Source organism: Tauraco erythrolophus, chromosome 1 (assembly GCF_009769465.1).
Source record: "Tauraco erythrolophus isolate bTauEry1 chromosome 1, bTauEry1.pri, whole genome shotgun sequence".
Classification (NCBI taxonomy): Eukaryota; Metazoa; Chordata; class Aves; order Musophagiformes; family Musophagidae; genus Tauraco; species Tauraco erythrolophus.
This window is the reverse complement of record NC_141465.1, coordinates 11,917,358-11,942,407: the sequence shown is the minus strand read 5'-3', so window position 1 is coordinate 11,942,407 and position 25,050 is coordinate 11,917,358. Positions and strand designations below refer to the sequence as shown.

At 41.7% G+C, this 25,050-nt stretch overlaps 1 protein-coding gene across 4 annotated transcripts in view; it reads right to left on the bottom strand.

The window, feature by feature from the left end:
- BBX (BBX high mobility group box domain containing) overlaps nt 1-25,050 on the bottom strand; it is a 147,656-nt gene that overhangs the window by 17,612 nt on the left and 104,994 nt on the right. The window contains exons 7-13 of one of the 4 annotated variants that reach the window (XM_086617254.1): nt 22,797-22,877; nt 20,498-20,578; nt 14,094-14,174; nt 10,742-10,822; nt 7,613-8,528; nt 6,560-6,698; nt 3,185-3,333 (exon numbers count right to left, since the gene is read on the bottom strand). In XM_086617254.1, the coding sequence (XP_086473380.1) occupies nt 3,185-3,333; nt 6,560-6,698; nt 7,613-8,528; nt 10,742-10,822; nt 14,094-14,174; nt 20,498-20,578; nt 22,797-22,877 (1,528 nt within the window). The remainder of the gene's footprint in view (nt 1-3,184; nt 3,334-6,559; nt 6,699-7,612; nt 8,529-10,741; nt 10,823-14,093; nt 14,175-20,497; nt 20,579-22,796; nt 22,878-25,050) is intronic. The other 3 variants (XM_086617246.1, XM_086617237.1, XM_086617232.1) reach the window with 3 other exon arrangements.

Below are 25,050 nucleotides of genomic sequence, written 5' to 3'. Positions count from 1 at the left end.
ATATATACATACTCCCAGTTCAAAAGCTTCAGGTAGAATTGCCAAAACATTACGGCTTGTTCAAGCCTGCTCCCACCTAAAAAGATCCCCCATCAATTTCAATGGGAGCACAATTTGGACAACTGGGACAGCTCTGGGGAATAAATTGCCTCTCATTTAAGAAAGTTCAAATTTTCTCTTATACATGTGGATTTGAAACAGCTTTCATGTTACTCAGTTCTTCAGCTCTCTTCATGTAAAAACACGGGAAGCGAGGACTGGACATGACGACCACAATGAATGGAGTCAGTGGGCACTGACTCACTCATTTTCCGCTTAGGAGTAGGAAAACATCCTGACAATCCTGGCTGTTTGGGTTAGGCAGCAGGTCAAGCCTTTTGTAGGTATAGGTTAATGACATTTGACAGAAAATCAATGTGGCACCATTTACTCCAAAATAAAACTTATTAAGGCATACAGCCCTAGTTATGAGGGGGGGGGAAACACCCCAAAACCAACAAACCAAAACATTTCTCCATTTTTGTTCACCTAACATCCTGGGGAAGTTTCAGTGTGCAGCACTCCAACCTATTTTCCAAATTTTAAATGTAATTTAGTAGGCACTCATCTGTAGATTACAAAAATTAAGCACCTATCTGAGAACTGAGAATGCCTAGGAAGTTTATGATCCTGCATGTTTATTCAGAAAAAGTAGGGAATGATTTTTATTTTTTAAGAGTGTTTACTAAACCTACCCCTAGTGATTATTATCTGTTGTTTGGAAACATCCAGAGGCCTCAGCCACTAGTAGGCACTATTTGCGCTGGACATCTCTTCTAATTACCTTACAGAGACAATCCTCAGGAAGAGCAGACAATCCTCAGGAAGAGCAAGGCAGCAGAAACCACTCCACATGACATGGTAATGCCGAGAACAGCAGAGCAAAGTTAAGGTCTCCTACATCCTAACACAGTCACACCCAAAAGACTATATTGACCCTTCATGGTTCATGTTCATCACACTGCAAGAATACGGTATTACTGTTGTTTAACTCTGATTAAAAACATGGTAACTCAAAAACCCCAGAACCATTCCAAACCATATCATTTTGCACAATATGCCATTTTCATTTCCTGCAACACTTGCAGGAACCTAGTTTGCAGACCTCTAAGCTTAACATCTTTGGAGGTCAGTATTCTCTAACTATCTTTGGACTTGTCTCAGCTCACAGGCAAGCCAACAGCATGACGAGGCTGAATGGCCTGTCAGTACACCAAAAATTAAATTGAGGATTTAACTTAATGAATGTTTGGCTCAGCTGGAAGAGTTTCCCTACTAAGCTAGTAAGCTTGCTTGTATGCAATTTGGTTCAGGTCATTTCAAATCCACAACTCGCATCCTGATTTTAAGCATCCTAACAAAACAGAACAAATTAAAATCGACCCATTGCCATGGAATATTTACTTTTTAGCACTCTTTCTTCTCCAAAAGAAAAATGGTTTGTCAGAAAGCTTTTCAGCTCCTCTTGAGAGCTGAACTTCACTCTCCAGGGAGGTGGAATGACTGACACAAGCTGACAGCTTGCCCAGCTGACTTGAACGAATGCAACATTCGTTAAAATTAGGAGCAGATATCACTAGCTCCGTCTGGATTTAGTTTGGGGCTGCAGTTAGATGTTCGCTACAGAAACAGCAGTGTCGCGATCAGATATCCCTGCCCTGGGGCTGCTTGTTGAAACCCCACAGCTCAGTTGGTGGAAAAGTTCATGTGACTGTTTACCATCTGCTTCAGTGCAAAGTCAGCTGGCTTAGTTTAAAGAGCCCTTATGGTCAGCTAGAGGGAAATGCTCCATGGCCTCCTCCGCAGGGCTGTGCCAAAACTACTTATATCAGGCTTGTAACCTGCCTGCAGTTATGTTTCTGACCTCCCCTTGAGGCATGGCCAAATATGTTCCAAAGTTCTTAAAGTGATGCAGAGAAGGACAAAAATTAGGCTCTCACATATGAACCTAGCCAAAAGCAGAATGCCATTTTGGGCTACCTGACTGGAGGTAGTATTCCAGCTTGCCATTCCGAAACAACATAGGGCCTGCAGAATTTTTAGACACACAGACACTTAAACAGGTAAATACTGCAGCGAGATATCCAAGGAGCTGTTATTATAACTTCAACTGCCAAATCATGGTAGATAGAGAGATCTTGTTCCCAACAATTAAGATGTTGCTTAATTAACCACTGTATTATCATACTGTAAAGCAATTCATTCATTCTCATCGAAGAGGTTCTGTCAAATACATACCACAAAAAAATGAAAGGCATTTGAAGTCAGAACTCGCTTGGTATTAGCACAAGACTAATTTTGCAAAAGTGACTGTTCCACATCTAATTATAGAAATACAAAAATCAATACCAAAATTGGCATGCTCTAGAAAAGAACAGCTGCTCAATCCTGCATACCGTAATGTGATTATTCGTGAAGCATTCAAAACGCATAGCCCTAATCCAGTGTCACCTGGCTAAAACAGCCGTATTAGAGCCGAAAACTTGTCAGTCAGTGGCACTACCATAGCAGCAGAAAAGGAAACCAGCTTCGCATTGGGAACTCTGCTTAATGAGGATTCTTTTGAGTGTCCTTTTTGTCTTGTAGAATTACTGGTACGTCATTCCTTCCCTTTGTGATGCTTCCGTACCGTACGTATGCATCAGTATTTCTGCCACAGTCTGAAAGGAGTTTTCCGTACCATATTCTCACTTCTCCGCCACCCCTGTGTCACACGCTGTCTGTACACACAACAGCCAAACATGTCATGAGTTTCTCTCCAAGAGCCTCAGCAACAGAACCATAAAACTACATTTTGAAAAATGTCAAAATGTAATCTTTTGATCATCTGCCATTTTACCTCATTTTCTCCTGGGAAAACTCGTCATATTCACTGACCTCACAAACATTCATGTTTTAGGCAAATTTGCTTGCTATGAGGTATGTATTTCACGTACAAACTCTAACCAGTTCTACTCAGCATGAAAATCAGGGGTCAAGGGTACAGCCTGGAAACGAATCCAGGCGAGAACCGAGTAACTTCAGTGCTAGAAAAATGTTTTCTTTGACTTCATACTTTTCACACACAACAGTAAAGAAAGTATAAATTCCTGAGCTTGTCATAGCATTGCTGTTTCTTAAGAATGTATTGCGCATGGTAATTTACCTTTGTTGGATTTTGGTTGTTCAGACGAGCCGCCTCCAACTTTTCTCTTTTTCCTGGGAACAGATGAATTTCTCCTGTCAAAGGTAATAGGACTGAATTGAGGGAGGCTGTTGAATTTCTTTTCAAATTCTTCTTCCAACTTTGCTAAGCTAAAGGGGAAACAAAACCAATCAAATTAAATGTAACTCCCTTTCTGGAGGAAAAAAAAATATTTTGTTCAGGAGCATGTGTGTGTATATACAAATCCATTTACATATAGAGAGGGGGAAAGAGATAAGGCACACACACTGTGAATGAACTAGTATAAATTAACCCAACTTTGGGAAGAGAACGTACACGCCAGCTTCTGTATTTGTAGCTCAGCACAAACTGATTACATTAGTTGCATATATTAAAATCAGGAAAAAAAGTTTAAAAATCAGTATCATGCTGGTGACACGTAGCTGTTTGCTGCACAGATACAGAACAGACAAATATCCTGTACAACACGGGAACGAAAAAAAGACAATAAAACCAATAAATAAACAAACCAGTAAAATGACTTCACATGCAAGTCCTTACACTGCAGCGAAAACAACGACAATTCAAACCAGAAGAAAAATGTCAAACTCCAATCTTCTGGGGATATTCTAAAACCTGACGCTTTGGGGTGGGAATTAGCTTTGTACTTGTTTTCAGGGATTATATTTTCTCCCATCATATTTTATGTGTTGCAAGACGAAAAATGCAACCAGCTCATGCTTTCAGGAAACTCAACAACCCTCACACTTCAGCCCAACCTTAACGAGTGTAACTAGATTACCTACAACTCAAGAAATCCACAGACATGGTGTTGTTGTTCCCGACAGCCAGATGAAAACTGCTCCAACAGGATGGTACGGCATGGCATTTCTGGCTGTAATGACTACACACAGTCACTCTGTTCCAGCAAATCCTTGCAGCCAGGCAGGAGCACAGGAAGGAATGGTATTTTAATAAAAGGCAGTGCACACAGCTAGGCAGATTATAAATAGCACTGGCAGTGACAGGGGAACAATGACATTGTCTACTCATCTTTAGTTGTTTGCTACGGAAAAGCTGAACTCGACAGAAGTTGGCATGACTGTTGGAGGCATTGCCCTTACACACTGTACACTTGTAAGTGTCACCAGAAACATGGCATTTCTCTCTGCTCTCTGAAGCAGCGCTTCAAACAAATTGCATTCTGAAAGCTTTGGTACACAGAACGATACTTCATGTTACCTCTGTAATCGTTACTTCCTTAAGTAAACAATCTTCCACCTTAAAATGCGGCCTTGGCTCTTGGCAGACTGCCTGCACGGTGGAGTTTGTTTGTTTTGAGTTTTTTTGGTGTGTGCGCATGCGTGTTTTGTTTTGTTTTCAAATCACAAAGATATCTGACATTAGTGGTGCTTGGTACTGCTACCTTTCTCTTCCACATGGATGTTCCCTGACAACCACAAATCAAACCGATTTTCTGTTCTGACAGCTGTCATGCAATTCCATCCTCTGCCCCATTTCCTCTCCCACTGCCTGTTGCCATCTCCCTCGTCTCCTGCCCCAGGGGCATACGAGAGGCTGCAGCTCTAATTAGGAAGGACCTATGCTGGAAGCAAACGAGCTGCCATCCTGGCTAGTAATTCATAGCTTGTGTGACATGGAAGCAGCAGAGAGTGCTATCGCTACGTCACCAATTAATTATCTAAAACAAAAATCAAATCCTTCACATTGTCATGGATTTTCAGAGCATGTCACAAGCCTGGTCGGACACACGTAGCTGAGGTGAGGTCTTCACGCCGTACAGCCTAGTCCTGACGGGAGATACACGCAGCCAGAGCGCTGCTCGGCAAAGAAGTGGGCTGCACATGCACAAAGCACACCTGACAGCGACCAGCAGGGAAGTGTGGGCAACTACTAATGGAGAAGAAGGTAACAGGACACTGGCAGAAAGACATAATTCCAAAAAGGTGAGGGCCCTCCGCTACACTCAAACACAAAATGAGGCTGAAGGATGACGCTGAAGGGAGCAGAAAGAGTCAGGAGGAGCAGGTAGAGGTAAACCTAGCTCTTCAAGTAGCCGGAAGATCAGGTAGTGCAATGAACAGGGATAACGGATACCTTCTCCAGCACTTACGCTCCACAAATTACCCATTCTGCCTTTAGAAGTTCACTAAATAATATTCAGTGATGACGCAACTGAATCAAGAAGCAAGAGTGGCAAACACATATTTTCCCCATCCAATCAGCTAATGATGGTAGAACATTTGTTGAATGAATTAATTATTTACACAATTTTCCTAGCTCCTTTGAATAAACCATTTGTAACTTCATTTTTTTTTTTTTTGGCTAGGAGATGCATTCAGTTTTCACACCATTAGGCGTGAAAAGTTTTCAATCTTTCAACTTAAATTTAAAAAAAGATTTACAGAACTTGTATACAAGGTGCTAAAAATACAAGAAGTGTTGCATTAATTTTTTTTCTACTATTCCAAGCAAACAAGACTTGGAGATTTTAATCAATTTTGTATCTTTGCTGTAAAGTGAGCTGCAGCTAAATTTCACATAGACTAGGTTATAAAAAAAGGCTACCCCAAGCCTGCACAAAAGAAACACATTACAATTTTGAGCATGAAGTGTGGAAAATCTACTCTTTTTTAATTCATTTTCAACCTCTGAATTCAGATAACTGGAAGTCTTCAAGAATTTGCAAGTAAGTTTGAATGGCTAAGCAGATTTAACAACTACGCCTGCAGTTAAATAAATCTGTAATACCCTGACAAAAATCGTTATTTATATACTAGAAAAGTAATTCTGTGTAGCCTTGCTAAATTTTAATGCATTTGTAATCACTAATTATTCATCTGATATATTTAATTTCATGATGTACGTGAACAGTTTAAATATCTTGTCTCTACAACGGAAAAATGATCTATTTATCATAATTATTTGCCAATATTAGAACATCGTTTACTCTTCCTCTGTAAGCAACCTCTCTAAGCAGGTAAACATTTATTTCTAGTCTAATTCTGTTTATGATGACTGAACACCCACACTCTGAAAATATAAGTAACCCTCTTTGCCACCTCTTGAGCAGGTAAATATTGCGTGATTTTTTTAGAAGTGAGCAAATAAGGTAATTCAAATCTGTTTACAGCAGTGCAAACCAGGAAAGATCTCAAAGGAATTACTTCGGTATATAAACAACAGGTATCCAGAGCATGACTCAGCCTAGCGGGGTTTGTAATTTTCAGGATTTCTGTCCAACTGTGGTTATTTGGGTGCTGGATGCAGTTCACTAGCTGCAATGAGGACAACTCACTCTTAAGTTACCGGGCTGATCTAACTAAAACTATGAAGTGTTAAGCCACAACTTACCCAAAAACAAACTCTTCCTTTGGCTTAGGCTTTTTCAGTTTTTTGTTCCCACTTGCTCCGCTTTGGGAAAAAGCCCAGTTTTCTTCATTCCAGCATCCTTCATGATCTGAGGAGTTGCCTTTTCCTGCGCTTCTTTTTCCTGGGATGAAGGTAGAAAATTGTTTCTCATCTTTAGAAAAACGTGCCAAAACAAAGTGGGTTCAGAAGGAACTTGCGTACCCATTCAGTACTGCAACTAATGATGCTTGACCTTCTAACCCCTTCTTCTTGAAGAGGTTAGAAAACATTTATCCATTTAATTTAAACTGGATAATGATGATATTGGCAACTATTCCCTCCTCCCTTCTGCCCCCGTTTTTACACCACCTCTAAAATCAGGATCTTTCAAGGCATAAAGGAGGAGAAAGATAGGAATATATTTACAGTTATAAACCTCCCTGAATTACAAACGTCTTTTACTTTTCTGACTGTTCTAATTACACATATAAATTTATTATAATCAGAAAAATACACTTCAAGCCATCTCACTGAAAGCTTCCAGAAATTATCTCAAACTTATCCTTCCACCAGTTAAAGGGTCCTCACTCACCACCTACAGCAAAACTAACAACCAAAGCTAAAGCACAACGTGTTTGCCCCTTGTAGGACTGAGAACTATGCTCACAACCACAGCCCCAAGAGTTGCTTATATAGAAACAAGCTAATTGTTCAGGGTTACATACAACACAAGTCCTGCATACATGTATCAGCAAGCTGACAAATCAACCAACAAAGCCTTCGGTCAAAAAGTTAAATCTCAGATCATGAACGACAAACGGGGAGAGGTTAAGAGCTGGTGAGGTCAGTCAGAGCACAGACAGCAGGACTCCAGAAGACCTCCCATGGACCAGGAAGTCCTTCCCCGCCACCTGCCCCCAGCATCCCAGGCAACCCCACAGCATTCCCGTCACACACTGCTCAAATTCCAGCTTAAACATGGAGTTTTGCTTTTCCTTTCACTCCAGGCAAGCTTTTGCGTTTCATGCTGTAAATGAAACACTCAAAGCCACCCACCTCTGTCCACGTTGGCACGCAGAGATGTGAGCATGCCCTCTGACACCAGAGTTTTATAAAGAGCACCTTTGCAAGATCTCTCCGATTTCCTGGAGCCACAGGTTTCTATCTTTTTAACACAGTCATTGTCCTCAGTTTTGACCTGTCCGGGTAAGCTCTGGGGTACCACCTCCTCTGTTGGGGTCAGTGGTTCCACTTTAATGTTATCGGAAGCCTCACAGGGTACTTCCTTGCTGGCTGCAATACTAAGGAAATCGGGAGGCTTTGATTCTTTGGTGGTCTCCATGGGTTTCTCCTTTGATGTTTTCTTCTCTTTCGATTTCACTTTTTTCTTTGGTGATTTTGTATCCAACACACTTCCCTTCACATTTGAGACAGGGCGGGCTTTTTTGCGGGGATTTTCCGCGAGTCTCTCAGCACCCCAGTCCCCCTTTGCAACGGCTTCAATTGTATACATTACACTTTCAATGTCCGACTCAGAGGACTGCCTCTTTTTACAAGGTTTCTTGGGGGTGGATTTTTCATTTGTGTGACGGTCCAATTTATTTTTTTTCTTTTTCTTCTTTATCTTTTCTGGCTTTAGCCCGAGGAGATTCATGTCAGCCATTGAAAGCTCTGGAGAACAACACATGTAATCCTTTGTGTTATCATTTCTCTCGTAAGGACTGCTCTCCATTGCAAGACTAGCAAAATCTCTGCATTTTGCAGTTTCTGATTCCTCAGCTTTTGTCTCATCCCAGTTTTGCATTTTTTCTATCTCTGATTGTTCTATTTTTCCTTTACAGGAGTCTCTTATTCTTGTTCTCTCCAGTTCTACTTCCATTTCCTCTGGAACTTCTCCTCCCACATCTTCTAGTGCTTCCACTTTTGTTTTCCCAGGTTCTTTCAATTTTACTCCTTCTGAAGCAAGGCACATCTAAAAGGGGTTAAAAAAATAGTCCCATGAAACAAACATCATCACCTGTTAACATTACTTACCTATATTAACAGGAGCATTACACAAGGAACCTCTCTGGCATCTTAGTTCAGGAAAGCAAACTACACTGAAGGACGATACTGAAAAATACACTGAAGCCCTACTGAAACTGATGCGATGTCATGGTGGCTAAGTGCTAGAATAAGGCTGGCAGGTTCTACTGCTCTAATAGAAGGACTCCAACTGATCTCAATGGTGTTTCCGTGATCCTTTTAGTGCCTTTTATATAACCTGGAAACCCACTGCTAGATTGATTTTCAGAATACCCTAAACGCAACAGAACAATACAGTATCTCTCACTATTGCCACAGACAAGTTACTTGAAATCTCACATCCATACCCCCTTCAACTCCCAAATGTCCCCATATACAATTCTTTCCTCCATTTTCCAAATGGCCCTGAAGGGGGGTGGGGAGGAAGTTAATCAAAACTCAGTAATCGAGATTATTTTCTTTTACTCAAATGTGCAAAATAATTTGGAAAGTAGTAAAAAGCCTTCCAAATCTTTCTTCTCATGTCACAGACTTATTTTGCAAAGAACTGCAAAGCAGCAGTGGTTGCCATGGTTATCTCCTCCTGGAGATAACATTAATGGAAACTAAAACCCTCATACTGTCTGAGGGGCAGCAATATTCAAAAAAAGAGCTGTAACGAAGTCCTCAAACTGCCATGTCCCTGCAGCACTGACCTGGGCAATCCTCTCTGTTTCGGATCACCTATAAGCTACCCTCACACTGCTACAGAGGGTAGCACCAAGCAGCTGCCCTTCGGAAAGACATGTTTTCTTCTTCTTACTTTCCCTCTCAAAGCCCCCTGGCTGAATTCCCAGTGCTATTTTGTTTTAAAAACAAATGTCATCCAAACAGACATCTGGAGCAAAACCAGATGGAAGAGACTTACTTTCAACCAGACATCAGGAGTTTCCCTATCTTGCAGCTCAGCCCATGGGCCATGTGGTTAGTACGCATGTAACCTCCAGGTCTCTGGGTTCTCTTTAGGTCAGTTTCAGATTTCTCAAACTGGCAAGGCATTTCTTCCTTACAAATTAAAAATGTCTCTTACACCAATATAAGTACAACACCAATGACAGAATGCTTTGCACGAAGTTTCCAAAATTTGTGCTGCACAAAGTAGAAACTCCTGATCTGGCTCAGGTCAAGCTACATCGAGCACTGGAAACACTGAAGCTTAGGCAGCACAGTGTCTACTAGGAAGCAGGTTAAATTATGCAGAGAATCACCTCACAACTATGCAGAGGTGGGTTCTTGGTACCAAGGTACTTCTGTGACTTTTTTACTGCACTGCAATGTAAACATAGCCTGTGATTTTCAAAAGCTAAAGATCAATCTTTAAAATGCAACTCACTGGACAGTAATAATGTTTTGTCAATTAAACACAGCCCTCGCCAACGGATTTTTTTTGCCTTTATACCTTTGCTTCTTCTGCAGTAGCCAGTAGTACAGAGAGCTACGGATGTGGCTACAAAAAAAGCAGTTTCTGTTTTGTGAGCTCTAAATAAAACTTGCAATTCACAGTCTTTTAAGATTGGGGAAGTTTAAAAAGAAAAAAGCTTAGAAACTAGAGAAATACAACATTTCAATAAGAGGCCATGGGTTTTAACTGTTCCCAGAAGGAAGATCTGCTGAAAGTATCATAGAAGAGATTCAACAGAAGTTATTGACTTGTTTACTCCTCACTTCAAAAAGCAGTAGGCACCAAATGCAAAAGTAAACGGCAGCAACTAATGACCATTAACAGGTATTTGTAATGGCAATGCCCTAATCTGAGTGACAGACTAAACCATCTCTCTCTCTCATCTCCTCGTGCCCTTCCAGCCAAACCCAACAGTCAAAACCCCAAACCTTAAAACAAGGAATTGAAACAATTTCAATGGTGATTGGAAAGTCCCTTTGCCATCAGGGTCTGGTACCTCCCAGCAGCAGCACAGACTCTTAGAAACCTCTAAGCTGATGGCTAGTGTGAGGAAATCTTGACTTGTGGCACATAAACTGTGATAATTCATGCTTCTATAAGCAACAGTGTAATTATAACTGTAGCACTGCTCTGCCTTCCAGACTTCGGCAGTCAACATCATTAACTTCTCCGCCCCACTGCACCTGCGGTATAATTAGTCACCAGTATTTTAATATTACCTCTGCCAGCTGAAATAATGCTGATGTTCCACACTGTTTTGTTAAATCAGAAGGTCCTGAATGGGATGTACTTGAAGAAATCTAAAGAAAAAACAGAGGGGGAGGAAAAAGAAAAACATTCTTTTACCAGCACGATTCTTTTATGTTTATCACACAGCTTTTGAACGGATTGTTTCCTCCCTCTTCCCAAAATTCATTCATAAAATTATATGTTGAAAAAGAAGCACAGACCTGTGCACACTGTTATGAATAAAACCCTGCTCCACCATTGCTCTGGTGGATAATACCACTGGACACTAAAAGGTATTTGCAGATTTGGGGATCTTCTTGTCAGGACTCCCTTTGAAGAGTCGGATGAACTGAAGCACAAGCTGTCTCACACATGACCAGACTCCGGTGACTAAGCACCAACCTACACCAGCACGCCATCCAGCTGGTGGCATTTTTGAAGGCTGTTGGGACATTTGATTGCAAAACCATTTCATTGTCATAGCTTAAGAAGGTTATTCCTGTCAGGCTATGGCACTGCCTGCTGGTGTCCTATAGGACTCATATGAAAGAGATGCTGTGAAACCAAAGCGAAGTGGGAGCCCTCAAGCCTTTGGTAGCCTTTACTACTCCTCAGAGTATGGGAGGCTGTCTGGCAAGCGGGTAGCTGAACATTCTCCAGAATCTTTTTCTTATATCAGGCCATGATCCTCTTCAATATTTTAGAGTGTTTTGTATCAGTTTTGACCTAGGTGGAAAGAAATGAACTTTTTCTAAACAAATTAAAAGCACTGGTGTCTGGATCAGCCATCAGCATGAAGAAGAAAATGTTCTATTTCTAAGGACGCATCCCATAATCTCTGTTCAAGCTCGCAGGTTTCTTATACTTGCTTCCTTAGAAAGAAGTGGAGTTCTAGGGACTGGAGAACTAAAGCATTTGCAACCTTTTAGCTCCCCCTATCTCCTCAAACTCAGTTTTCATCGCTTTCAACCACCACAGCCCACAAAGCCGAGTTTGCAGAAATCAACCCATCATTGCCATAAAGGAAATAAACAAAAAGGGTTAGCAATGCTATCTCTGTATCTCCTGGAAGCTGCAGCTCTTCACAGCATCTCCCAAGTGCCAACCATTACAGCTCAAGTCTCCAAATGGTGCCCTGTTAGTGCCGTTGGCTCTCCACGGCAGAAGTGACCTCCCTGCCTTGGGGAGGGGACGTGCACCCTCGTTGCTGCTGCCCTCCACTCTCGTGGAGGCTAAAGACAAAGCATGCGTTTAGGCACAGCAAGAGATGCAGCCAAGCTCATCCGCAGCAGCCTCCCAGGCTTCGGAATGCAGAGCGGCTGCTCCAACCGTTTTTAGAAACTTAGAAATTCTCAAGAATTTTTTAGAAAATAATTTAACCCAGTTCTGCATTTTATCACCATCTGCGAAATATCAGAAAGAAGGCACAGGGAAAAAGGGGAAAAAAAAAAAGATGATAAAATTGGATAAACCATGTAGCAGAGAGATGAGGGATGAGCAGAGCAGCATGGCGTGCTGAAGCAGACAGGCTCCCACGCACCAGACCCCCCTGCCATGCCAGCAGCACGGAGACAGCAGTCCAGCCCCCTCCAGTGCGCAGCATCTGCGGTGTGGAGTTACAGTGGCACGGCACAGCCATCTGCCAAAAGAACTTGCAAACCTAAGACACTGTTGAGGTGATAATGAACACAGTTTATTTGGGATGCTCCAAAACAGGTTCTGAACTGCCATCTGAAAACTTAAGCTGAATCTCTCACATTTTATTTATCCAATTACAACCCAACATTACAGAGATCTCCAAAACTGGTAAAAAAAAAATAAAATCAACAGCACTAATGTCCTACAAAAGCTAGAGAAAAGAAGGATGTGCTTAGCACATCTGCCATGCTTTTCTCAGTTTGAATCATAGTCTGTAACATTCATTTTGTACATTAAATTAGGCTTGTAGGAATCCATCTGAGCAATCACTGAGAGCGCGATCATGAGAACCTGTCCAACATGCAAACGTCACACTGGCAGACTTAGCTTCACTTTTTCTGCCAACTGCAGCACGAACTCTGCACTCCTATGGACAAACACCTGTCCTTCCCCCAAATTAGGGCTTCACAAGCTTCACAGCCACATCACAGCTTTTAATGCTGACTTCCAAAAGTCCATCTGTGCACAGCAACAGCCTTACTCCAGAAGAGCACTACTCAAAGCCTGCTGCTGTCCTGTAAGAGGACACCTCAGAAACTTCTGGTGTCCCTGACTAAATATTATCAGCCTTTCTGCAATACTCAAATGTCCTTGTGGACCACTGTAACTATCCTTGCATAAGTACTGCTAAGAATGTAGCACACACACACAAACTCTACTACAGCCAGGAACTGCCTGTAGGGTAAGGCAGGTTTTCTTCCACTCATATAAGTTCCTATAAAGTCAGACAGTAGCATTACTATCCACGGAACAAAGCATGAAATATGATGCTTCTAATATCTGTCTTTTTTTCTGAGAGAGATTAACCTCGCCAGCAAGAATACATGCCTGGATGCCAATAGATGGGATCCACAAAGCCATTTTCCTCACTAAAATAGGACGTAATTTTGAAAAAAAAACACAAAACCAAACCACCAACAAGCAAAGTGTACAGGTAAGGTGCTAGCATCCTTCCTTATTTACCTGGAACACAGCATGTATCCTATCTCTCAATCATCAAGAAAAATATTATTTGCACACCAAGCCTCAAAGGTTTTTTGAGTGATTCATCCATATCAAAGAAGAGATCTCTACAAGGTTATATTTAAGACTCAGAGAATTTCTAGGACTGTTGGGAAACCTGACCTAGTATTCTTGATGACTGCTGAGAGCTGTCGATTTCAGAGCTCCATACATTGTTTCAACTTTCAACTCTTCATAGAGATTCCTGATGATCTCAAAGTCTACTTTTCTCCTCTTATTCTTGGTCCCCGAGTCAGTAAGGCATCTTCCAGTCCTTATTACCAAAGCTTTACTTTTTGAATCCTGCTATCCAGCTCCTCGTTTAAGAACAATGCTGTTGTCTTTTCTTTGCTATTGTCCTAAGCATTGTTTTTATTACAGTTATAAGATTAATTTTCCTAAACAGAAGCGTAGCTTTTTCTGTGCCGTCTCCAAGAAACTACACACGTTATATGAAGAAAAGCTAGGTCCCTGGGGCCATTGTCTCCGCCTAATTCTCTTGCTATTTCATTATTTACTAATTTATGCTTCTGGAAATACTAAATTTGATACTAGTGCAAATCTTACGCAATTCAATTCATACTTTTTTGGGAAAAAGATACAAACATCTTCCCACTGTGATGCTGATGGGTGTAACTTTACCTCTGCCAACTGGAAGAGTGCCGACTTCCCACAGTGCTTAACTGGCTCAGGATTTGACAACTGGGAAGTATTTGATGAGATCTAGGTTTTAAATGATCAGAGGAGAAAATATTTCAGTGGCACAAAGGAAAGACAGGAAGGAAGAGAGAAAAAGAATGACAAAATTAAGGAGTTAGTTACATCAGTTACTTTCAGATCTTTCTGGCAGAAAGCCCTACTTCAGATAGGTAATCCCATCCAAGAAACACTTAACAGGCATTTAGAAGTCAGCAAGACACAAGCAAATACAGAATTTCTTCCATAGATTAGGCTCATGGATTCTTTTCTACGTTTGTATTGTCCACAGCTAATATTCTATCATGCTGTGTGTTTTACGTGACTAAGTGAACAAGATGTACCTGTTGTTTAAAAACATGAACTGTGGTGGTCAAGGTTAAATAAAGTTCTCCCAGAAAGCCTGGGCAGTATTTCCCATTTGCTTAGATAAAAAAAGAGGTCCATATGTCCTCACAGGCACTGCTTGTTTCACCTTCTTTAGCTAGAAAAAAGTATTAAGACCTTACGTCTGGAGATCAGATCTAGCCTTCGACATAGACAATGGTGTGCCAGCACCAGCACTGAGTAAGTAACTACCACCACGCTTCAGGGAATTGCTTTTGCAGCCAATTTTTTTCTGATCTGCTTCCAAGTGCAGCATTAAGAATACACCAATGCAAGACTTAATCATTATTTCTCATATCTGAGCTTTCTGGCACGGCATTACATGGTAGTATTTGACCTGGAAGCCCTGAAAAGCTGTAAGACTAGGGGAAGGCTACCCGTGTTTCCATGGTATCTGCCTCATCACAAAAATCATGCCTATGACCAAGATCCTTCAGATGCAAAAATTATCAGCTTAGCCTTTCTCTTTATATTTAATGTCCTTCTTCTTAACTAGATTATTTGAAGAGTTTACTTTTCAATTGTCAAGGAGACTCATTACAGCCCCCACCCCAAATCCAGAACATCCGTTTTACTGCAAGCTATTTAAAATATGGTGAATATTTCAGTGTGCATTAATAACAATTTTTAATATTAAACTGAAGTAATTCAAAATCCTAGTTTTGCTTTGAGACAGTTCAGTGAACATGCTCAAGACCCCACTGGAGTAAGTGATCTTGTACACTGCACTGGCAAGAAGAAGGCCTCAACTTTTTATCTTTCTAGCATAATATATTCTCAGCTCAATGATTTCTTCAGCGCAATATGAACAGCAGAAAAGGGAAAGGAAAAACACCCATACACTGAATTACAACCTCAGAACATGCAAGCATATCTTGCCTCCTGATGCACAATGTGAGGAAAGAGTAATGAATTTTGTTCTGACAATAGAACGGGTGCTCTTAACAAAATGCAAGAGAGATCCTTGTAGTACTAACAGAAAGAGAGGAAGCCAGCATCTCACTTCAGCAAAAAAAATTCTCTCCATAGTCAAGAAAACAAACTGCAAGAGACATAAACTTAGAACTCATTCCGCCGAAGTTGCTGGCCAAACATCAGAAGTAAGAGGACAGCTGATGAATCAGCTCTCAGTGATATTACAGATCTCATTCCCTGTCTTAATACCATCTTCCAGTTTTAATTAGAATAATAAGAACCTGCAGTATGACAACACAAATAGCCCCTTCTTGCATAGAGGTTTAACTCGGGGATCATTAGAATCAAGTTATTATCTTTTATTACAATGCAGGTCAGCATTTTAGCTACTACATTACATTCTAGTTTGCATCAGAAGCATGTGTCATGGTACCACTCTCATTTCTCTCCTAGAATAGGTATTTCACTTCAACACGAATATTTAATATCAGTATATAGGCAAACAGCAAACATAATCCTCTGGTTTATGTAACAGCTTTACCTGGGAAGACTACAGCTTTACCTAAGGGAAGGCTGGAAGAGAAGATACTGACTAGCTCTCACACTCCCAATTTCAAGGTATTTTGATCAAAAGTTTTGGATTCAAACCTTCTGTTCAGCACAGAAATAAACAGAAAGGGTTGCCCGCAAGTCCGCTCACAATGAGTATGTAAGAATGCAGCAGGGACAAAATCATCCTCCAGCACAGATTTTTCTTAAATGATAGTAACCTACTAGACTAGCAAACAAAATTCTACCTTGTTGCACGCTTCATGCGCTGTTTTTTTGATTAAATCACCTAGAGAAAAACTTCAGAAGCATTGAAAGCGAAGAGTTTGTGGTTTTGGACTTCATTTTGCTTTTAAGATGGGTAAACTAGCAATTTTATGTGTTCCACCCCGAGGAAGCATTTTCTTTCTTTAATAACGGATGAAAGTTTAGCCAAGTAAATCTAAGAGGTACTTGTGTTTCTTCTCTATGAAGCAGTCGTCACCATCTGTTCGCGTTTGCTAAACACACATCCAGCAAGACCAAGAGAGCAAGGGGTCCCATCTGCTCTGCTTCCTTCGCATGGCGAGGAGGATGACAGCAACCAGCCCATGTGAGCAGACAGCTTGCAAACAGCCACCACGCTAAGGAACACAGCCCACTGCTCAGAAACCACTGGCCTATATAATGGCTTTCCATAAAGGTGCAAACGAGAAGGACAAAAGTAGGGCCAAGTATTTCCAAGGTCAGAGCTGAATGAGAAAGACAAGAGCAAAACTTGGCAACACTCCTGTCGTGGTTGAGCCCAGGTGGCAGCTCAGACACCACGCAGCCGCTCACGCACTCCTCCCCCTCGGTGGCGTGGAGAGAGAAAAATGTAACAAAAGGCCTGAGGGTCAAGATAAGAACAGGCAGGGATGTCCCACTAGCCATGGCCCTGGGCAAAATGGGCTCAGCTTGGGGACAAATCAATTTAATTTGTTAACGGTTCATTCAGAGAGGATAATTAGAAACAAAGCCAGATCTCAAAAATACCTTCTCCCTCACCCTTCCCTTCTTCCCGGCTCTACCTCCTCCTCCAGCAGCACAGGGGGATGGGGAATGGCAGCCTTGCAGGTTAGTTCATCACATTTTGTTTCTGCCGCTCCTTTTTTTAAAGGAGGACTCCTCACTCTCTTTTCCTCTGCTGCAGTGGATCCTCTCCTCATGGCACAGTGCACAGACTTCTCCAACAGGAGTCCTTCCCGCAGGATGCAATCCTTACCCAGTGCGGGCTTCTTCTCCACAGAGTCATGGCTTCTCAAGGCGCTGCCACCTGCTCCAGCGTGGGGTTCTCCATGGGCTGCAGATGCCTCTCCGTCTTTGTTGTCACTCTCCAGAAGCAAACTGAGACCATTTTCTACAACCTCCCTCAGGCACAGACATCTCTGCTCCAGCGTGGGGTTCTCCGCAGGCTGCAGGTGGATCTCTGCTCCACTGTTAATCTTCATGGCTGCAGGGGGCTGCTGCCCTCTCGCCATGGGCCGCAGGGCAATCCCAGCTCTGGCACACCTCCTCCCGCTCCATCTTCCCTGACCTGGTGTCTGCGTGGCCGTTTCTCTCAAGTCTCAGTCCTCTCTCCGCTGCAGCCGTGCCAGGCCTGATGAACACCGTCAGTCCCGGCAGGAGGAGCTCTGCCCAGCGGGTGCCCTGGGAGCAGGGCGCTGAGGAGCTCTCTGAGCTGCGCCCACTGTGGCCGTCTCCTGGCCTGAGGGAATGAGGGGTCTGACCAGGCCAGAAGCTGGTCCGACTGGTTTTGGAGCCAGGGAAGCTTTTCACAGCTACTTTCAGGGGCCATTTTCACAGCCCCTACTGTGCTACCAAAACTCCATCATGTAAACTTAGCACAACTCTAAATTTCAAAAAACTCATGAAGAAGTCACATCATCTTCCAAGACCTCCAAGGCACACACGGGCAGGACCCAACCAAGTCTTACTCCCGAGATTTTCATTATCTGTGTGGCAAGTCACTGGGCAGACCTCATTGGCCACAACCTCAGCAGCCTTAATTGAAGACTATAACACTTAGGACAGACAAACAGATGAAAGGCTAACACAGGCTGGGAAGAAGAAAGAATCTCATGCTACATCTACATATAATGAGCTGTTTCTGAGTGACGGGGACTTGTACTCCTGGGGTAAAGGTGTCCGTTTTAAATGGCAAATGTACTCAATGGGATCACTGTCTTCACAAAGAGGCACTCTTACTCGCTCTGTCGCAAAGGCGGCGAAGAGAAAGGGAGCATACGAAGAACACCCAGCCAGAACCAAAACTGAGCTGGGATGGCTGCCAAAAGTCTCCAGGCACATCTGACCACAGCACACTTCGCATTTCTTCACAGGTCTACTTGGCTGCTGGCTAAATAACTACTTTCCCTCCCTCCCTCCCTCTTTTCTTTTGTAGCACTGTACATTGCTGACAGCAGCCTACCACAAATCGCTTACCATAATTTAGCTTACTAAATGCAGCAGTGCGTTCATATAGACAGGACCCAGTGAGAAGTGGCACGGCAAGGAATGGGATTTTTGCCAAACTCAACAAAGACACCCTGTGCAAATGAAAGCCCTTATATCTGAAAGAGCACAAGCAGCTTAATAGTGGGGGAAGAAAGCTTAACGAGGTTCTGTAGCATGCGCAATACTTTACCCTGGAACAATCTAAAGGCTGCAATCTTAAAAAAAAAAAGCCATCTCTCTATTGCTATAGATAAAACATGATGTTAGTCACTGCCACCAAGGTTTCACAACAACAGTATAACACAGGAGAAATAACCTTGGCCAACAAGGATTTTTTGTAGTTTTTTGTTTTGTTTCGCTTTTCCGGATCTCTGTCCCTTATTTCCAGACACTGAAAAAACTACCAAAAAACACAGCCTCCTCCAGACTGCATGCACATTTTAATATTTTTACAAGAAAAAGGTATTCATCCTGACTTTAAAACTGTCCTCTCCAGTTTCTAATTAACGTTCTAAGCACCAGTTCTACCTAACATTTCATGATTCATACATGCACTTCAGTGTGCCAAGTGAGCTGGCCCAGCATAGTGGTATGCAACTCAATGCACTGTTGCACTGTCACATCTGTTTGACAATTTTCAGGTTTGTCTTTTTTGTTTTTTCAATTAGGAGAAGAAATGATTTCAGGTTCTGTGAAATTTTGAAAGTATGGAAGTTAGGTTTTACATGACAATTTGAAAATGTTGTACTAAAGGCAAATCACACCTTGTGCAACTCTGCAGGTATCTAAAATTGATGTTTAATTAAAATGTAAGATGCCTAAGACTTTTGAAACTAAGTGAGCAGATTCACTCGTGTAATATTTTGCAACAAAATTCACAAGAGACGTTCCCTATCTTGTATCTTTTACTTGGTTAAAAGGTTAGCTTCAGCACATGGCTTCACCCTTCTCAATTTCACTAGTTTTCTCAGAAGAACTTTCTAAATTAACCTGTAACTTTAAAAAAAGGTGGCACATATGAAAACATCTTCATGATTGGAGATATTAACTCTATTGTGTCTTTTACAGGGGTGTTTTGTAGCCAGGTGTTTTATGGCACCTGAATCAGTGAATTGTTTTTTCTCAATTGCATCTCCTAGGAAACACATCAAGGCCCACCCTAATCAAGCTGAAAACACACAGTACACAATTAGCTTAACATTTAACAGAAAGAAGCGTGTTGTATGTAATCAAACCTCCGTAAGCACATGGAATAACAAACAGGGTATCTTTTAATCCCATTGTGCTCCTCCACAACAGCACCAGATCCAATCCCAGTCTTCTCAGACACACCCTGAACATACCTTTAGCATAACTGATTCTGCAAGCAGTACCAGACTCCCCCAAATGGGCAAGAAGAGTGTATGTGTGGAAAGTCAATTCATAAAGGCACATTGAACACATGGGAGAAGAAATTCTTAAAAGCAATCTTTAAGAACTTCAAATCTTCAAAACGTGGAGGAAGGAGGGTATCTTACACTCTTACGGGTAACTTACAGGCTTTGTAAGTCACCACCTAACGATGCTGTTGCATACCCTTGTAGCTGTTGTGATAAGCTTCCTTTGACCTGCAAGGTTATTTTTCAAAGGATTCCTGCCTCTAGGGCAGTTGCCATTTTGCACTGCTGCAGCTCTTCCATAGGCAGTGCACAGCATCATTTCAGAACGTCTTTTATTTGTTTTTTCCCTAGATGTAAATTCGAAGGTCATTTGGAAAGAAACACCTGCAGTGGTTCTTTGGTATGGAGGCCAGCTAACGTTCATAAGCCCAGTATCTTTTGTATGCTACAGCTGGTAGAACTGGCCAACATCTCTTCAAATCACTGGTTATTCCCCCCATAATTTTCTTAATACAACGCTGTCATGATGATAAACATCTACTGATGAGAATCCCTTGTAAGACAGGGTGCTTAGCCATTCAGTGACAACTCTTACTGGTTCCTTGCTTCCTCCCATCCTCCCCCACCATGTTTCAGCCATTATACCTCGGCAAACTGAAACAATGCAGACTCCTCCGTTTGTTTTACAGCTCCTGGGACTCCAGGCTGTGATGTGCTTGAAGAGATCTGTCAGGAAAACAATTATGTTTGTATTACCTAACTCTTCAGTTTCATTATCAAACTTCCAACCTGCTGAATTTCTGATCCATTGTACAGAAAGACTGCTGGTACCTAAGAGCATGCAAATGAGTCCCAGCACATCCATACAAAGAACAGCATCTGTGTAATGGTGATCTTGAATTACTTTTCACAAGGAAAATCTTTCCTAGGATCAACTGAACAGACTAATATTTTTTTGAAGGGCTTTTATTTACCTGCTGATATGTCAAAACAGGGCTAGCCGACAAAAACGTAACACTATATTGTATTTCACAGCTCAACGAAACACCTGAGACTGCAGAACGGTGGTGCTGATAGAGCACAAATTGCTACTTGCCACGGAAAGTAAGCGTGGACAGGGACAATGTGTGCAGGTACTTCAAGATAACAGATCTATCCCAGACACTAAGGTAACTGCACTTTATACTGTTTAACTTGTGTCATTTATTTTTGTTGCAAATGACACCTGTGATTAATGTTAGACATTAGTACGAGTACCAATTATTTTGCCATTGACACACATACCTACCATGCACTGGTTAGATGCAGCCTCACTACAGGCTGTTTAAACATCTTCAAAGAGTAAGATTAGCTAATACGCATTTCTAATTACTGATCATCAGTGAGCTACTAAACCCTCATGTTTTAGCAGAGCAGATGAGCTTGTTTCCTGGCACACCCTGAAGTTCTTCTTTGATGGGTCAGGAAAAGTCAAGGGTCACAAGTCCTTACCAAGACCATATCTTGCAGCCCACAACACAATTCCTGCCTACTACCACATGGCTCGAGCACTTTCCTGCTTGGGCACTGTAAAATGAACTGAAACAATCGAGCTGGTATTTGTCTTACTTCTTGAAAGACGTAGCAGTGAAATCCAAGAAACAGACTGTTATCAAGAGGAACTACCAAATAGGACGTTGCTCAACTGACAGCGTAAGTAGGCAAAAGCATCTTAGAAATACTGGAAGATGGATGTTGAATTATTATCACGGAAGTATTGTAAGTGACACTGGTATTAACCAATTTTAAGAAGATTCTAAGTTTTGCTTTTCACTGCTGGCAGACCAAGTGTTTCCTCTTCCTAACAAGAAAAGCCAGTAGGCTGTTTCAGACCCTAATTACAGGTTATGTACTTCACTCTGGACATTACCTTTAATCAGAAATAAAGGATCAGTGCTTTAATTTATTTCTAATTCATTTTGAAAGCCTCAGATCTTAAGTTGGAACTCAAGGTCTTGTAGGCTGATGTTAAAAACAAAACAAATAATATTTTCTGTGTGCTAGGATTACAACGTATCTGCTCAGTAAATTATGACATTTAGGGAGGAGTATGAAGGTGCAGACAGACAGGAGTATTAAAGACACGGGAGTCAGATTCGCAGCTGGTGTGAAAACAGGTAATAAAAAGAAGCCCCTGCTATGACAAAACTTTCTTCCATATGCACTTACTCAAACACCACCCAGTGTCCTGTACAATCAATATTTATACATGTAAATATTTCTATGTCACTCGATTATGATCATTTCAAAAGCTGTAAAAATATAAACATGCAAGTGATGCTTGCAGAGGACCAGGATTCTTTGCAACCTCATTCTTGTTGTGTTACTTACGTCAATGAAATTCATTAAAACCTCGATGAAATAGTGTATACTTTAAAATAAACAAAACACCTCAGTTGCACTTCTAGCAATAACTGGAAATATGTTGACAAAAATGTTGTACATTGCAAAACTAAAGTATAGTTGCATAGAGCTATTTAGTGGTTCAAGAACACAAGAAAATTTTGGAAATTCCAGAACTGCAGTTATTTTTGGGGGAGTCAACGACTGAAGCAGCCACAATAGAGAAAGGACATGATGTAACATCCAAATATATGTGTTATAACTTCGGTTAGTAAGACTCTAGTTTAAAACTAAGGGCAGGAAAGACATATCTCTAAATTGCTGCTTGAGGTAGAGCTCCATTATTGCATTAGGGTTTCCACCGGGTTCCTAAACACACTCTCCTGCACTTCAAGTCTGACCTACCTACCTGAGAAACGATTCAGTACCATAAACCCAAAAAAAAGGAACAAATGAAAGCATGAATTTTAGTTAAAGATTTTTGATTTCTCTTTCAGCTGAACATCAGATGCTTCTTAAAAGGAAACACTTAGGAAGACAACCCTTTTCAAAAGAAACTCACCTCTGCAAACTGAAACAGTGATGACTTCTGGCAGGCTTCTGTAGAGTTAGTTGCATCAGACTGGCAAGTACTGGAGGAAATCTGAAACAAGGAGTGTGCAGAGTAAGACATCAAAGGTGCTTCTTTCAAGCCAAGAACAACAGCGAGCAAAACAAAATCCCAGGCAGTAGTAACAAGAAGCAGTGTTTAAGAGAAGATGGTTAATCTAATGTTTCACAGTCCTGGACAGGTTAAATCAAATTTATAGGTGAAAATATAGTTTAGCACCCATTGTAATGCATTCAAAAATTGCCTAAGAAGAAAGATCACAAAAACACCAGGGATTTTTTTTTTCTTTTATAATTCCAAACTTTGGAAAAGAGTTTTGTGTAACAGAATACTCAACTGATGATACTGGGCTACACACACAGCTACCCTGTATTGGTGATGCTACTGACACTGCTATATCTGTAACTTGTGCTACTATTCTGAACATGAAAATTACTTAAAGGTAAAAAAAAACTTTTTAAGACACTGAGGGTTGCTAAGTAACAGAAATACTTATTAGAAAAATAATCCCCAATCACCTAACAGCATGAAAATGAGTAGTCAAGGGTACCACAAGCCTAGAATTGCTCAAATAACGTATCTAAACATCCATTTAGAGGTGCTTATGAGAAGCAGTGCAAGAGAGAGTCCTAACTTCTGAAATCAAAATACAAAGAAATGACTGTTCAAAACCAACAGCTTTATTCAAATTAACACAGAGCTTAGCCGTACTACTCTTATTAGCCAGAAATGTGTTAATCAAGCATCATTCTGTAAGGGAATTGTATTAACTATAACACATTCATCACATGTTACATTTGAGTGTGAAAGATTTACATGTCTAACTCCTAGAAGCACGAGGCATTGCTAGTATAAAATCAGGTATGTAACACGGCTTACAGGAAACAGAAGAAAGGTAGGAGGCTTTGTGGGATTTTAGAAAAAGTAACAGGATGGAATTTTTTTTCCCCTCACAATTTTTTTTTTTCCTGAAATTTCCATTTATTTAGACCACTGAGATGCAAACATGCTTTTTCTCTTATTTATCACCAAAACAAGCATGCCAATAGCATTTATTAGTGAACGCACACATGAGGTTTAGCTAGCAACTGCATCTGTTGCCGGTAAGCACGAAACACCACAGAATAAGCAGGCCCACAGCACACGCCGTTCGTTCTGCTGCTCCTGCTGCTCTCTGTCCGAGATGCTGAAGCACTACAATAGCACCAGTGGCATTTCGTTTCAGGAACCTGCCACCCATACTCCCCTGAAAACACTAAATCCATATGTAGCAACCCACACAGGTCAAGGGGAACTATACCACATGACAATTTGCTTACATACACAGTTGGAATTGTTTCTTTCCTGCCGTAAAGCCAAGCAATAACAGTGCCTCCTACGATCTTTGCTTCCATTGTATTTATTAAACACTACGCAGGATGTTCTATCAGTGTACTATGGGAGTATACCGACCCAAAGGGTTACAAATAACATATTTTTAAGGTCTGTCTTTTGCTTTCTCAATGGTTTGTGCTACTGTTTTCACCAACGTAATGTTTATTACTGCTTTTCTTATGTTTCTGTATGATCTGTTCAAGACGCCCGTGCCTCAGCAGCAGTGTGGACAGCACCAGAGGCGCACACCGATCGTGCTGATGCGGAGTGACTCGTCTCTGAAGATCTGAGTCTCTACACTGGGGAGAAACATGTCAGGATGCTGCTTGCATGTCTGAGCGCTCATCTGGTTATTTCAGGCCACTTCACCAGTGGGATTCTCTCGGGAATAACCAAATTTTGGATTTGCTTCCCCATGTAACTTAAATTTTCTGCACTTCGACCAGCTGCCTTACGAAGCTTAGTTTGTGGTGTCTGCTGAAGCGATGTGTTTGCAAGCGGAGGCTACTCAACGTGCCATGCGAAAGGGCACTGTTTTCCTTAGGAGAAGTGATGTGAGCGAGGAAGCTGTGTGAAACCTCCCCGCTCCCCAAGGCAAGCGCCGCAGGGCCACGCATGCCTGAACTCTGCCCACCCGCTCTAACAGAGACTGCGGCCTCGCAGCTTCCTCTGCCTATCTAGGGGTACATATACATGGATGTGTCAACACGCGCCCAAGCCGGCACGGCACAAACCAGCTCTGAGTTGGGAGCCATTGAGCCGTGCCACCCCAGGAGCACCGTGCCAGAGTGGAGAAGCCCTCCCGAGAGGCCACGTGCTGGATGTCAGGCAC